Source organism: Lithobates pipiens, unplaced genomic scaffold (genome assembly GCF_037356315.1).
Source record: "Lithobates pipiens isolate NorthernLeopardFrog02 unplaced genomic scaffold, aLitPip1_a1.2 Scaffold_16, whole genome shotgun sequence".
In the NCBI taxonomy this organism is placed as follows: domain Eukaryota; kingdom Metazoa; phylum Chordata; class Amphibia; order Anura; family Ranidae; genus Lithobates; species Lithobates pipiens.
Window position 1 is genome coordinate 619739311 of NW_027507748.1, and position 17060 is coordinate 619756370.

A 17060-nucleotide genomic window follows, 5' to 3' on the forward strand; every position below is an offset into this window, starting at 1 on the left:
TCGGCGTGCACCGGTCGGCATGTGGTTAAATAAATTATTTGGATTCTTGCAATAAAATGTTGTTTGCTTTGAAGTTCCAAGCTTATTTCCCCATGTATAAATTTGCTGCCTTTTTTTTATTATAACAGAATGAAACAAACTATGCTCCAAAACCCATACAGCTTACTGTCACAGAAGATGACATTCAAAAAGAAGTTGACAGTCAGGATCTTGGCCATGTACATGGAAAATGGTGAGACGTTTGGTTTTGAAAACGTATGTATTTATACATTACACATACGACTGCAGTAGCACAAGCAACAATCTTACACAGACAGCAGTGCAACACTACAAAGGGAAGGTTATTATCCAACAACAGAATGATTTAATTACAACATACAAGAGAATATTAAATATTAAATGGCATTTCTGCTGCTAATAAAAAAAAAAAAATTATATATATATATATATATATATATATATATATATATATATATACACACACACACACACACACACACATACATATATATATATCATATACATATATCATATACTATTGCTCCACAAGTCATATTGTAATTGAATGTTATTAAAAAATACCTTTCCTTTCAATCTGCAATTCTGATACTTTATGTAAAGTGCAATTCAATATGGCTACCTGGAGGCATTCTGTACCCAGAATGTGTACAGAACACCCCCATATATGTCATTTCCTGCTTATGCAATTTATTGGTTTTCCCAAAAGTCTGCACTAAGACCCCTTTCACACTGTGCTGCCACCGGCGTCAGTGGTAAAGTGGCGCTATTTTTACCGACGTTTTAGCTGCGCTATACGGCCGCTAGCGGGGCAGTTTTAACCCCCGTTAGCGGCCGAAAAGGGGTTAAATCTGCCCGCAAAATGCTGCCACAGTGGCGTTTTGCCGGCGGTATGACAGCGCTGCCACATTGATTTCAATCAGGAAGGAGCGGTGAGTTCCCCGCTCCTTCACCACTCCAAAGAAGCTGCTGGCAGGACTTTTTCTGATGCCCTGCCAGCGCAACGCTCCCGTGTGAAAGCCCTCAGGCTTTCACACTGGAGTGAATGGAGCAGCTGTTTTAGAGTGGTTTGTAGGTACTATTTTTAACACTATACCACCTGCAAAACGCCCCAGTGTGAAAGGGGTCTAAGATACAAATCAGATTTTGGGCATCCCCTGCAACAGTGTTGTTTTTGGCAAGATACTCCTGAAGGGAAGTTTAAAAGCCCTAACATTTTCATCAATAGAGCCCTGCAAGTGCAGCAGCTGCACCTGATAGATTTTTTTTTAGGAGGGGGTGATCCTTTAAACAACTTATTGATTCTCTTTTTCATTTGTTTTAATTGTTTCTGACATGTTGGTGTTATAGCTTTCACGTGGATGTTATAGGTTGTAGGGAGTAAATACAGCTAAATAAAACAAAAACTGTGTCTGTCTTAATTTCAGGCTGCAGAGCAAAAGAAATATGATTATTTTAAAAGGGGGATGATTCTTTTCTATAACCATGGTATACTAATTTTATTTTTTTGTACCTTCTCAATGGTACACAAAGCCATTTGACTTTCAGCTGTGATCAGCTGTGGTCATTTTGATTAGCTCAGCATGAAAAGAGCTTTATTGGAGCTTTTCAGTCCCTGATACTGCAACTGAAGCAAACAATCAACTATGGGTGGCAAGACGCTGTCAAAAGATCTCTGGGATAAAGTTGTGGAAAGGCACAAGTTAGGAGATGGAGTAAAAAAAATTCAAAGGCTTTATCAATGCCAGATGTTTTGTTTGTTTTAGGTTATGGACTTCTGTACAAAGCCCTCCTGCCTTAAAACTGTGTTTGTTTGCTGCCTTGCTAAATAAAAGTGCACAGCAAACTTGACGTTTCCTGGGTGTCTCCTGCATGTTTTACATCTGCAAATAGCAGTGGAGGCTGTCCCTTACAATGTAATGTATATATCAATTAAAGTCCAGGGTTGCAGCACTCAAAATAATTTATTGAACAAAAAATAATAAATTACATAAAACTATTACTATGGAAACACAGCTGTAACTTTACTTTTTGTTCAATGAATTGTTTTGAGTGCTGCAACCCTGGACTTTCATTGCTATGTATGTTGAGGCTGCTTTGTTGCATAGTGTTCTACATAAATCAATCCAGGTTGGCTCCCCTTCTTTACTATACATTCACAATTTTAGCAAAAGTATTGGGACACCTGTTTTTAGATGCACATGAACTTTAATGGTATCCCAGTCTTTGTCCATAGGCTTCAATATTGAGTTGACCCAACCTTTGCAGCTATAACAGCTTCAACTGTTCTGGGAAGGCTGTCTTCAAGCTTTAAGAGTGTGTCTATGTGAATGTGTGACCATTCTTCCAGAAGCGCATTCGTGAGGTTGGCACTGATGTTGGATGAGAAGGCCTGGCTTGCAGTCTCCACTCTAACTCATCCCAAAGGTGTTCTGTCAGGTTGAGGTCAGGACTCTCTGCAGCCCAGTCAAGTTCCTCCACCCCATACTCGGCCATCCTTGTCTTTATGGGCCTTGCTTTGTGCACTGGCATCCCATTGGGTAATAAATTTAAAAGAGCAAACAAAAGTCCTGGATGGCTCCAATGTAAAAGTGCATATAAAAGCAAAGGAGAAGGCCTTCAAAAAATACAAGGTTGAGGGATCATCATCAGCATTCAGACTTTATAAAGATTGCAACAAGAAATGTAAGGGTGCAATAAGGACGGCTAAGATAGAACATGAAAGACACATAGTGGAGGAGAGCAAAAAAAATCCCAAGAAATTCTTTAACTATGTAAATAGTAAAAAAGGGAGGGCAGACCATATTGGCCCCATAAAGAATGAGGAAGGACATCTGGTTACAAAGGATGGGGAGATGGCGAAGGTATTGAATTTATTCTTCTCCTCAGTTCTCACGAGGGAAAAGTGGGGCTTCAGTAACCAAAACTGCAGTGTTTATCCTCAAGACACATCACAGGATGCACCTCCATGGGTAACAGAGGACAAAATTAAAATTAGACTTGGGAAACTTAACATTAATAAATCACTGGGACCAGATGGCTTGCACCCGAGGGTACTTAAGGAACTCAGTCAAGTAATTGCTAGACCATTGTTCCTAATTTTTACTGACAGTCTACTGACTGGAATGGTAACAGCTGATTGGAGGAAAGCCAACGTAGCACCAATATATAAAAAGGGCCCAAAATATATCCCTGGGAATTACAGACCAGTTAGCCTAACATCAATTGTATGTAAACTCTTAGAGGGGATGATAAGGGACTATATAGATTTAAAGATTTTAGTAATGAGAACGGTATCATGAGCAGTAATCAGCATGGATTCATGAAGAATCGTTCTTGCCAAACCAATCTACTAACCTTCTATGAGGAGGTGAGTTGCCAGCTAGATAAAGGAAGGCCCGTAGACGTGGTGTATCTGGATTTTGCAAAAGCATTTGACACAGTTCCCCATAAACGTTTAGGCCGGGTTCACACCGCTGCGATGCGGGAACGCCGCGAATCCGCAGCGTTTTCCCGCATCGCATTACTCCCACCGGCAGTTCACACTGCCCTATGCGGACGGCTGGGAGTGTCAATGATATGTTAATGACACCCCCAGATCCGTCCGCATATCGCAGTGCGATCTGCCGACTAGCACAGGAATCGGATCGCATGGTGTGAACCCCCATGCGATCCGATTCTGTTGCGGACCAAAAAAAGGGTCCCGTGCGAGTTTGCTGCGGGAGCGATGCGAATTCAGCCATACTATCTGTATGGCTGAACTCGCATCGCTACGGAGATCGGATGTGATTTGCGGTGCGAATCACATCCGGATCTCCCCCCGCAGCAGTGTGAACCCAGCCTTACTGTACAAAATAAGGCCCGTTGGCATGGACCATAAGGTGAGTACACGGATTGAAAACTGGCTACAATGGCGAGTTCAGAGGGTGGTGATAAATGGGGAGTACTTGGAATGGTCAGGGGTGGGTTGTGGGGTTCCCTCAGGATTCTGTGCTGGGACCAATCCTATTTAATTTGTTCATAAACGACCTGGAGGATGGGGTAAACAGTTCAATCTCTGTATTTGCGGACAATACTAAGCTAAGCAGGGCAATAACTTCTCCGCAGGATGTGGAAACCTTGGAAAAATATCTGAACAAATTAATGGGGTGGGCAACTACATGGCAAATGAGGTTCAATGTAGAAAAATGTAAAGTAATGCATTTGGGTTGCAAAAATAGTTATGCAATCTATACACTGGGGGGAGAACCTCTGGGGGAATCTAGGATGGAAAAGGACCTGGGGGTCCTAGTAGATGATGGGCTCAGCAATGGCATGCAATGCCAAGCTGCTGCTAACATAGCAAACAGAATATTGGCATGCATTAAAAAGGGGATCAACTCCAGAGATAAAACGATAATTCTCCCGCTCTGCAAGATGTATTGGAAATGGAGTGATTACAAAGAAGTGCAACAAAGCTGATAAAGAGTCTGGAGGATATTCGTTATGAGGAAAGGTTGTGAGCACTGAACTTATTCTCTCTGGAGAAAAGACGCTTAGGAGGGCAGTATGATTTAAATATACAAATACTATACTGGTGACCCCACAATAGGGATTAAACTTTTACACAAAAGGGAGTTTAACAAGACTCGTAGCCACTCATTAAAATTACAAGAAAAGAGGTTTAACCTTAAACTACGTAGAGGGTTCTTTACTGTAAGAGCAGCAAGGATGTGGAATTCCCTTCCACAGGCGGTGGTCTCAGCGAGGGGCATTGATAGTTTCAAGAAACTATTATATAAGCACCTGAACGACCACAAAATACAGGGATATACAATGTAATACTGACATATAATCACACACATAGGTTGGACTTGATGGACTGGGGTGACCCCTTCCTGTTCCAACATAACTGCGTATCAGTGCACAAAGCAAGGTCCATAAAGACATGGATGAGCAAGTTTTGAAAACGTCCTGGCCTCAACCCAAGAGAACACCTTTGGGGTGAATTAGAGTGGAGACTGCAAGCCAAGCCTTCTCATCCAACACCAGTGCCTGACCTCCCGTATGCACTTCTGGAAGAATGGTCAAACATTCCCATAGACACACTCCTAAACCTTGTGGACAGCCTTCCCAGAACAGTTGAAGGTGTCATATCTGCATAGGGTGGGCCAACTCACTATTGAACCCTACGGACTTAGCCCTTGTACACATGCTCGGACTTTCCGACCACAAAATCCGTCTGATTTTTTCAGACGGATTTTGTCCGAAACTGGTGTTGCATACACATGGTCGGACAAAGTTGTCTGAAAATCCGATCGTTCGAAACGTGATGACATTCGTTGCAACGAGACTACGTTCAGCCTAGTAGCCAATAGATTTGGTCTCGTAATTTGATCTGAGCATGCATGGCACTTTGTCCAATCGGAATTCTCTACAAACGATTGGACAAACTCCAATCAGATCATGTTGTCGGAAAATTTTATATCCAGCTCTCAAACTTTGTTGGTTGGACATTCCAACGGAAAAAGTCCGATGGCGCCAACACGCGGTCGGGTTATCCGACAACATGGTCCGATCAGACATTTTCCGTTGGAATTTCCGACCGTGTGTGCAAGGGCTAAGGGCTGTGTGTGTATATATAATGCATATGTGTGTGTGTGTATATATATATATATATATATATATATATATATATACACACACACACACACACACACACACACACACACTTGCATCTTCTCTGTCTCACGATTGGATGGACACTAATAATGTAACTTTTGTGCACTTAGCTCCAGTCTTGTCATCATATAATAGCCAGGGTTGGTTTAGAAGTGTACGCTACACTCTCCATGTGCAGGCCATGTACACAAAAAAAAAATTACTAATATACAGATAAAGAAGAAATGCAAATTTATCATTTATTTCTAATGCTGTACTTTACAGGTTACGCCATGAAAAATATACATTGTCACACAAGCCATTGGATCACGGCGGACCCACTGCGTTTCATACACTTCAATTCTTTGATCTTGATAACAGTCCAGTGACATTTGAAAAGCCAGACATGTCAGCTGTGGGCACAGATCTGTTCCAAAGTTATCAGTTTTCCTGACATATGGAGAATAACCAACATTTTATAGGGTGCTGCTAGTATGGGCAGAGGTACAAGGCATATACTGTAAAATGATATTGTCAGGTTGAGATGGTGCCCTCATTTTATATCATGTTCTCCCTGTGTCTGGGAGGTAATTGTCTCCTGTCTACACTGGCCCTGGTATGTGTATGTATGAATGTGAGTTAGAGACCTTAGATTGTAAGCTCCTTGAGGGCAGGGACTAATGTGAAAGTATATATATATATATATATATATATATATATATATATATATATATATATATATATATATATAATGTAAAGTGCTGTGTAAATTGATGGTGCTCTATAAGTACCTGTAATAAACAAATAAAATAAAATATCTCCTACTACTTAGCAATTTAACTGCTCATTGGCATCCACCTCACTTGTAGTACATTGATTTCAGCTGATTGAAAAATTTGGCACTTGCCAGCAAGTAGTTATATATCGTCAGGCTTGTTTACACATGTGGCTGTCATTGAACAGTGATCTGCCATGGACCTCTTTTCAGAGGGCATTTGACAGGCAGTTGGGTGTTGCCTCCTCGCTGCCTGTTTTAACCCTTGAAATCCCGCAGGATTGCGCCACAACCACATACATTACATGTAGTTGCGGAATGGTTGTACTTGTGTAGACTTATCCACTGTACTTGTTCATCCACGGGCCTTAATAAGGGTGCTGATTTGCTATTTTATTAGAACATTCAGTCATACAGTGATAAACCACTTCAATACTGGCCACTTTTACCCCCCGGTCATGCAACACTGTACCCAAACTGAATGTTTAATAATTTTCTTCACATAAATAGAGCTTTTTATTGGTGGTATTTAATCACTGCTCGGTTTTGTTTTGTTTTTTTACAAAAAAAAAAGAAAAATGACAGAAAATTTTGAAAGAAAAAAAGTTTTTCTTAGTTTCTGTCAGTAAATTTTGTAAATAAGTAATTTTTTCTCCTTCACTGATGTGTACTGATGAGGAGGCACTAATATGCCACACTGATGGGCACTTTTAGGTGGCACTGGTGTGCAGCTCTAATGAGCATTGATAGGCAGCACTGATAGGTGGCCCTGGTGGGCACTAAAAGGCTGCACTGACTGGCATCACTAATGGGCAGTGATTGGTGGCGCTAATGGGCACTGATTGGTGGAGCTAATGGGCACTGCTGGGGCTTTCCTGTAATTAGGGTACTGATGATCAGTGCCCTAATTACCTGCCCTGGTCTCCCCATGCGTAGACATACCGCTGATCATCACTCCTCGCTACACACTTCCTCAGTGCGAGGCGAGAAGAGCACGTTAACCACTTGCCAACCAGGCCAATTCTGACATTACTCTCTTACATGTAAAAATCATAATTTTTCATGCTAGAAAATTACATAGAACCCCCAAACATTATATTATATGTTTTATTAGAGGAGACCCTAGAGAATACAATGGTGGTACTTGCAACTTTTTTTGGGGGAAAAAAACTGTTTTATGCTTTAAAAAATAAACAGTAGCCCAATTTTTTTACATGATGTGAAAGATGAAGTTACACCAAGTAAATAAATACCTAACATGCTTCAAAATTGCACACAGTCATGGAATGGTGCAAAACTTCGGTACTTAAAAATCTCCATAGGTGCTGCTTTAATTTTTTTTACTGGTTACATGTTTAGTGTTACAGAAGAGGTCTAGGGCTAGAATTATTGCTCTCACTCTAATGTTCATGGTGACACCTCACCTGCAGTTTGAACATCGTTTTCATATGTGGGCGGAACTTACGTATGCGTTCGCTTCTGCATGCGAGCACGTGGGGACAGGGGTGCTTTACATTTATTTTTATTTATTTATTTATTTTTTTACCCATAAAAGATTTTATTGAAAAAATGCAAGACATACAAACGTGCAAGTCATAGAAGCATCATAAACACAAAGTGCTGCCACGACCTTATCTACTCGCAATACAGACAGCGCTATAACCCTGTTACATTGGTCGCGGCTAATAGAACATTGCTATGCAGAGGCACAACTGGTTAGCAAACACATAAGTAATGTGGACCTATCTTTTAAAGAGGCTTACTCAGGTCGTGCCGGGTAGTGCTGGGCCTGAGTCCTCAGCCTTCAGGACTGGTATCGTCCGGAACCTCTAGGGTGTGTGGGGGTGGCGTAGTTCACGACACTCGTGACCGAGTGGGAGAGCAAGAAGAAGAGGGGGCGGGTAGGTGTCCCCCGAGCCCCCGCCTACCATGCGCCTCTTTGGTTTATAAATGTAGGGGAAAGAATGTTTTGTATTTATCTGTGATTTGAAAATGTTTCCAACACGCACCCAAATAGTCGAGAATTTCTGTAATCGGTCTTGAGTGGTGTATATCAGCTCTTCCATCTCCTCTATCTTAGCGACCCTGGTCAGCCATTCCCTATATAGATCGCCAGTGTGTAGGAACACACAGCCTGGCCGCGTTGACCATATGCATTGCTAATGATTTAAGGTAGGTCTGTTTAGGTAGAGTCGTAAGGTGGAGGAGATATTGCGCAGGGTTATAGTTTAAGGTGTAGGTGGTGACTTGTGCGATAATGGAGTGGACTTCCTGCCAGAAGGGTTGTATCAAGGGGCATTCCCACCATATATGAATCATTGAACCGATCGCCGTCTGGCATCTCCAGCATGTGTTGGGAATCGTAGGGGAGAATTTGTGAAGTCTGGCAGGAGTCCTGTACCATATAGTAGCGATCTTATACCCATTTTCTTGGCTGGTCACGTTCATCGAGCCTTTATGGACATAAGTAAATATATCCTCCCAATGTTCATTGGTAATGTTGGCCTGCAAATCCTTTTCCCAGGAGCTACGTGTGGGGGTCATCAGTGCCTGGTCTGTCTCCTCCTGTAAAAGTACGTATATGCTCGAGATTAAGTGTCACAAAGGAGTGGTGCTTGTGCAAAGGCGTTCAAATGGGAGAAATTGTCTGGACCACGTGGTAGATGGGTTCACCGAGGCGAGGAAGTGGCTCAGTTGTCTATACAACCAGAAGGGGAAGCTTTGGGTCGGGGAGAGCGCCACTAGGTCGTCATAGGTGCGTGGTCTACTTTTGTGAAAGAAGTGGTGTGCTAGGACCTCCGCATGAGGCCACTCTCTGCTTAAAAATGCAGTGCCTTCTCCCGGGCTAAACTCTAGGTTGCTGCGCAAGGGTGTCATGGGTCCCAGTCGTGAGGAGATTTTGTAGAGACGTATCGCTTGGTTGAAGGCCACCAGGGAAGGAAAGATAAAAGGGTGTGTCTTAATGGCCTGGTTCCAATGGGTCGGGGCAATCCAGGGGAGGGAGTGGAGCAAAATGCTGTTCCAGAGCAATCCTCGCCTTCCTAACCTTGTGAATCCGCCAATCTACCACCCTGGTTAGGTGGCAGGCTGAATGGTATTTAGAAAGGTCAGGGAGGCCAATCCCCCCCCTGTCTTAATCCGAGTTAGGCGGGAATATTTTATACATGGGATCGAGTTCTTCCAGATAAACGTAGTGCAGGACTTTTTATACGTTGCAAAAAAGGAGGGAGGGAGGTGAATCTGGATCGTTTGCATCAGGTGTAAGAGCCGGGGGAGGATCATCTTCTTTACCAGCGCCGCCCTGCCGAACCAGGAGACATTTAAGTTGGCCCAGTCTGCTATTTCCGTTTGAATTTTGGAGAGCGCGGGTAGAAAATTTTGTTTGTACAACTCAGAAATTTTCTTTGTGATTTGGATACCCAGATAAGGGATGCTATCCTTCTGCCACCTAAATGGGAAGGAATCTTGACAGTGAGTCGCTTCTTGCGGGGGAAGTGAGACGTTAAGGGCGTATGATTTCGAGTAATTAATCTTTAAGTTTGATAATTCCCCGAACTGTTTCAAATGACTGAGGAGAGTAGGCAGGGACGTGCGCGGGGACTGCAGTGACAGCAGGATATCATCCGCTGCTACCTTGAACTCCCTATCGCCCACCACACACCCCTTTATATCAGGGTTGGCTCTTAGTCTATTGAGCAGGGGCTCAAGTGTCAAAACAAAGATTAAGGGCGACAGGGGGCAGCCCTGTCGCGTCCCGTTACTGATGGAGAAGCGTCTGACAGGAGGCCATTGACTTTCACTTTGGCTGAAGGGTTCGCATACATATGAGTGCACATGGGTGGTAGGAGTCCAACTCCCCTCAGTACTGCCTGCATATAGTCCCAAGCCACCCTGTCAAAACGCCTTCTCCGCATCAAGGGACAAAAAGAACCCCTGGGATAGGGTAGAGGTAAACCAGTGGTGTAGATTCAGTGTGCGGATGGTGTTGTCCCTAGCCTCCCTGCCAGGGATAAAGGGGGAGTAATCTATTGGCGAGCATTTTTGCATATAGTTTAATATCCACATTAAGTAGCGAAATGGGCCTGTAGTTGGATACCTGCATTGGGTCCTTGCCGGATTTGGGGATAACTGTTATGTGTGCCTCCAGCATACGGCCTGGAGGGGTGTTGGGGTCTGCTAGAGTATTAAGTGTCCGCAGTAGGGGAGGCGTCAGTTCGTCTGTAAAGGTTTTGTAGTATATAAGAGGTAGACCATCCGGACCTGGGCTTTTACCCACCTTCATTTGTTTAATTGCTAATAAAAGTTCCTCTGAGGAGAGAGGAAGTTCTAAGGCTTGTGCTTGTTGAGGTGTGATCGGTTTCGGGCAGTATTGGGAAAGAAAGTCTGCTATTTTGTCATTACGGTCACCTACAGTATGTGACTAAATTGTACAATTTAGAGTAAAACAGTTTTAATTGTTTGCCAATGTCTGTGCTTTTGGAAAATATATTTCCCTGGTTGTCCCGTATCTGGTGTATAGCCGTCTGGGATTTGGCTGCCTGGACCGTGCGGGCCAGGAGTCTCCCGCTTTTATTCCCATGTTCGTAAAAAAAAATTTGGCCAAGGATGTATCGTCTTCTGGTGCGTTTCCCCAGCTCATCCAGAAGCACGGAGCGTGCGTGGATGAGGTCTTGGAGAGTCGATAGGGAGGTGGTCTGTTTGTGAACCCTTTCAAGTTTGTGGATTTGTGCAATGAGGGAGTTAATCCGTTCCTGATTTCCCCTTTTCGAGGCAGTTGCTAGGGAAATAAGTACCCCCCTGAGGACACACTTGTGGGCCTCCCAGAGGGTGAGAGGCGAGATGTCAGGGGATAGGTTTAACTTAAAGTAAAGTTGAATTCGGCAGCGTATTTGCTGTAAAGTTACCGGGCCTTTCAAGAGGGAGGGGTTCAGTCTCCACATCTTGGACTTGGGAGTCGTGTCCGCGAAGGTGAGAGTCATGGTAATGGGATGGTGATCCCACAGAAACATCGGTTCTATGGATGCCTGGGAGAGGTAGGTCAGGTCGCGTTGAGACAAGAAAAAGTAATCAAACCTGGAGTACTTTTGGTGCGGTGTGGAGAAGAAAGCATAGTCCTTAACAGTGGGGAATAAGGTTCGCCAGGAGTCATGTAAGGTCAAGGTTTGAAGTTGCAATTTGTTTTGGCGTAGTGCCCGGTAGGGTAGGGACGACGTCTCAGTGGAGGAGTCTAGAAGGGGATTCATTGGGGTATTGGAGTCCCCCCCCCAGTATTACTACGCCCACCTGGAAGGACGCCAACTCATCGCATACCGTTCTGAGGAAGGATAGCTGACGCTCATTGGGGCAGTACACATTAGCTAGCGTAATTGGTTTGGAAGCATATATACCCTTATTTTTATTTATTTTTATTGTTCATTTTCATTTTCATTTTTTAGTTTGACACAAAAAATGTTTTTGATCACTTTTATTCCTATTACAAGTAATGTAAACATCCCTTGTAATAGGAATATGGCATGATCGGTCCTCTTTACAGTGAGATATGGGGTCAATAAGACCCTATATCTCACCTCTAGGCTGGGACAGCTGAAATAAAAAAAAAAAAAAAAAAAAAGATCTTGGCCTGGGAAGCCTTTTTTTAAATTTGCCATGAGTTAGCATTGCTCACAGTTGGCTCCTTCAGTTTAAAAAGTTCTACATTTTGAAAATAAAAATAAGTAAATAAAATTAACCCCAAACCAAGTAGTCCCTTCTAAAGTGTTCATAGAATGAGCTTGTGTGCTTTTATCTACTTGCCACCAAATCATGTACATGTATGTCATTTGACTTCAAGTGGTCAAACTGGGATGATGCCTGCAGCTACAGGCATCATCTTGGTATTGTTTTTTTCAGCCAGCAGTAGGCATTCTCGCAAAAGCAGTCCTAGCAGCTAGCTAGCTGCTGGATTGATGTTACAAGGAGAGGGAGGGGACATTCCCCCTCCCGCCACCTTCCTTGGGCTCTCCTGTCCCACTGGAAGACCTCAGTGACCACCCGATGAGCATAGAGGTAATCAGAGACCGCAATGGCTCTGATCACCTCTATGGTATGGTAATGTTGTTTGTCGCTGTTCCATGGGCAGGCACAACTTTAAAGCGTAATATGTTTGGTATCTGTTTACACTGCAAATGTCATGTTTTCAATTTTACCAAACAATTTGGTATTATATTGTGTTTTTGTGCATTAAAATAAAGAAAACTATTTTTGCTCCAAACAAATTTGCATTTAAAAAACCAGCTGCGCAAATACCGTGTGACAAAAAATTGCAAAACCCATTAATTTATTCTCTAGGGCCTGAAGCGATGAGCATTCATCAGTTCCAATTTCCCCGGATGTAATCAGCACCATTTTTAAAAAGGAAAAGCATTTGATCACACCGATCTTGGTGTGATCAGATGCTTTTAAGGGCAGAAGAGACATCTGGGATCTAAGAGACCCCAGATCTCTCCATAAAGAGTACTTGTCACTGCTTTTTGCTATTATAAAGTGCTAAAAATAAAATAAAAAATAAAATGAAAGCAACAGCACGAGTCGGTCCCGCACACACGCAGCGATCACCTCACACACATCTCACACGCGAATGGCAGATCGTGGGCAGTAATTCTAGCACCAAGCCTCCTATGTAAATTTAAAGTGGTAACCTGTAAAGGCCTTTTAAAGTGTCACATATGGCTAGTAAAATGAACTTCGTTTGTCGTGTTCCATGGGCAGGCGCAATTTTAAAGCGTGATAAGTTTGTTATCTGTTTGCACTGCGAATATCATCTTTTAAATTTTACCAAACAATTTGGTATTATATTGTGTTTTTGTGCATTAAAATAAAGAAAACAGTATTTTTGCTCCAAACAAATTTGCGTTTAAAAAACCTGCTGCACAAATACCGTGTGACATAAAAAATTGCAAAACCCATAATTTTATTCTCTAGGGCCTCTGCTTTAAAAAGTAAAAATGTTTGGGGGTTATAAGAAATTTTCTAGCAAAAAGGAAATACTGATTGCTAGAGTAACCCACCTAACTGTCCCCGAGCCACCCCCATCAAATCATTCTCTGCAGCTATTACCTTTTGTACCACCACCCCCTCCCACTAGAATGTAAGCTCTACGAGCAGGGCCTTCCTGTACCCTTTGTATTGTACTGTAATTGTGTTGTCCCCCCTATACATTGAAAAGCGATGTGTAAACTGTTGGCGCTATATAAATCGATAATAATAATAATAATAATAGAGTACATGTAAACACATTATCAGAAAAAGGCCTGGCATTCAACTGGCTATACGAGAAGAAGATGACAATCCACAAGAACCGCATACTGTACCCTATGGAGAGAATTATGTGGAAGATTTAGATTAGAATTACATAACTTTGCAGTAAGCTTATCCTTTAAGGCTGGGTTCACACTAACTGCAGCCTCGGCTCACAGCAGGGGTCCGGTGTGTGTCGGTTCACCGTTTAAGGTGGGAATCGGGTCCGAATTTTGGCTTAATTTGCACCTGAAACGGACCAGAAGACGCACAGGACCCTGGAGTAAGGCTTACCTATAGGCAAAGTAAAATTCTCCCAAACGTTCCCCGTTTAGGAGTTTACTTTTCATGCAGCTGGTAATGTCACCGACACATGTGCTCTGAAGGAACGACATACCGTGCCATTCCTTCGGAGTCCTGTGCCATGAACAGCAGCTCCTACGCGCATGACGTCATCGCAGCTTCAGCCATTTACACAGCCAGAGTCCGCAGACTCAGAGAGAAGACCGGATGAAGATGAAAGTGGCCTCCAGCAGTGACTGCACATAATAGCGATGCATGCTAGCACATTATGGCATTGCCTTGCAGGACTTGCAAAAGGAAAAAAACAGCGGTTTACTAACGCTTTAAAATGACCATGGGCAGAAATGCTGGAGGGGGGGGGGGGGGGTTTACAAGTGATTTGTCAGTAAAATAAAGCATTGAGACATGGATGGATGGGTGAGTTTGCTTGGAATAATACGAATGAATGAAATAGTGTTTTTGGTTTGTGACGCTCACAGTGTAGTTCTGCTTTAATAAAGTTTCAAATTGTTCATCACTCTTCCCAAACAAATTCCAATGAAGGTTCCATGCCATAATTTCTGAGAGTCTTTTCATATAATAGGCATTGTTTCGCTTGCAAACAAAGCTAAGAATTCTAATTTTAAATATTCTTGTGAATACTGTTAATGCTTCTTTTGGTGTCAGCAGCTGCCATTATTACAATGCTGAATTATCATAGTAGATGCACTGCAATCAGTTCTTTGGTATTTCTCATATACTGGCTCTCCCAGCAGAGTTTGAGGTGGGTTATGATGGAAGGTGAGCTGGTATATTTATCCTTCCCAGAAGTGGAAGGTCTGAGATACAATGCAAAAAAAGGCTGGTAAACAACAGCAGTAGCAGCACACAGCTGAAAAAAAAGACAGTTCAAGGTTTCTCTCTCTAGAAGGACTAGGGAATGACATGGAGTTCTACAGAGAAAGTGACACCAACAGAACTTCCATCATTTATTGACCGCCTATCAACTCCCACTTATTGACCCTCCAGTCATTTTATCAACCCCATGGATAGTCCCATTGATCCCTGGGAGTCAATATAGACCACCTTGGGGTACACCGATTTATACCATGAGAACAAAGGGTGATCACTGTAAGCACTCCTATCAGTGTCGTAGTTTGTCTCAATCCCTGTCACTGTCATTTTTTGTTGCTTAGTTTATTTTGGGTGAAAAAAAAAAAGTAATATACTATCTGTACTATATGTATTACCTGCATAAAAATACAATATTGACCTTCTGATATAGGCAGGTGTGGTTTTTTTCAATTTGTGAGCCAATGTGTGTTTGTTAAACAATTGTAATGTCAAATAATAAATATTTATTTTACTCAAATGCAAAAAAAAGAAACAAAATGCAAGATGATTTTTTTTTCTTTATTTTCAGTCTGTTTTTTAGCAAACCAACAAGAACACCTAATCACATTTACCAACGTATCATTTTTACATTTATACTAAACCTGTACACAATCTTTGCACATTTGGGACTTAAAGCGGAGGTCCACCCTAAAATGGACCTCCGCTCATCGGAATCCCCCCCCCTCCGGCGCCACAATCGGCACCTTTCAGGGGGGAGGGGGGTGCAGTTACCTGGATAATCCAGGTAACTGCACCCACTTCCGGGCTAGCTCTCTGCGGAACGAGCGTAGGTTACGCCCCCGTTCCGCAAGCGCCCGCCCCCTTCAGCAAGTGCCCCGCTGCCTGCTGGGAAACACACAGCTCCCAGAGGCAGCGGGGACCGTCCGGATTGCGCCGCGCGGCTCGCGCATGCGCAGTAGGGAACCGGGAAATGAAGCCGAAAGGCTCCATTTCCTGATTCCCATACCCAAGATGGCGGCGGGACCCGGCAGCCGAGCGAGCGATAAACTTCGGGTGCCGACATCGCGGGCGCGCTGGACAGGTAATTGTCACTATTTAAAAGTCAGCAGCTGCAGTATTTGTAGCTGCTGGCTTTTTAAAAAAAAAAAAAAAAAACGCGGAGTCCCGGTGGACTCCCGCTTTAAAGTAGAAATCCACATTAAAACTAAAATCCCGGCTAGGGATGAGCATGATGTTCGGGTCGAACATCAGTTTGACCAGAACATCAGGTGTTCGCTCGTTTGCCGAAGAGTGAACATTATGGAGCGTTCGTGGCAAATTTGGATGCCGCAGAATGCCCCATAATGCACTGCAGGTTCGCAGAGCATTACTGTATGATAGTTGGCCAAAGAAGGCACCTGACCTGCATGCTTTGGCCAATCACAGCACGCTCTGCTAAGAGAGCCATAATTGGCCAATAATGGCTTAGGGGGACTAAGTCCACGCCCCACACTATATAAGGCTGCTTACATGGCAGCCGTGTGTATTGTTGTTGGTGTGGATAGAGAGATAGCTTGATTTAGATTAAACAGGCAGGTTATTCAGCTAGTGGCAGTGTATTTGAATATATATATATATATATATATTTTTATATATATATATATATATATATATATATATATATATATATATATATATACACAGTGGTGTGAAAAAGTGTTTGCCCCCTTCCTCATTTCCTGTTCCTTTGCATGTTTGTCACACTTAAGTGTTTCGGAACATCAAACCAATTTAAACAATAGTCAAGGACAACACAAGTAAACACAAAATGCAAATGAAGGTGTTTATTATTAAAGGTGAAAAAAAATCCAAACCATCATGGCCCTGTGTGAAAAAGTGATTGCCCCCTAAACCTAATAACTGGTTGGGCCACCCTTAGCAGCAACAACTGCAACCAAGCGTTTGCGATAACATGCAATGAGGCTTTTACAGCGTCCTGGAGGAATTTTGGCCCACTCATCTTTGCAGAATTGTCCTAATTCAGTTACATTAGAGGGTTTTCGAGCATGAACGGCCTTTTTAAGGTCATACCACAACATCTCAATAGGATTCAGGTCAGGACTTTGGCTAGGCCACTCCAAAGTCTTCATTTTGTTTTTCTTCAGCCATTCGGTGGTGGACTTGCTGGTGTGTTTAGGATCATTGTCCTGCTGCAGAACCCAAGTTCGTTTCAGCT

At 42.9% G+C, this 17060-nt stretch overlaps 1 protein-coding gene across 2 annotated transcripts in view; it reads left to right on the forward strand.

The window, feature by feature from the left end:
• Positions 1-15357, forward strand: part of LOC143983938 (cilia- and flagella-associated protein 337-like) — a 221461-nt gene extending 206104 nt beyond the window's left edge. For both annotated transcript variants that reach the window (XM_077484093.1, XM_077484094.1), the window contains exons 29-30: positions 129-232; positions 5944-15357. In XM_077484093.1, coding sequence (XP_077340219.1) covers positions 129-232; positions 5944-6112 — 273 coding nt within the window. In that variant the 3' untranslated portion in view covers positions 6113-15357. The remainder of the gene's footprint in view (positions 1-128; positions 233-5943) is intronic.
• Positions 15358-17060: the final 1703 nt, after the last annotated feature.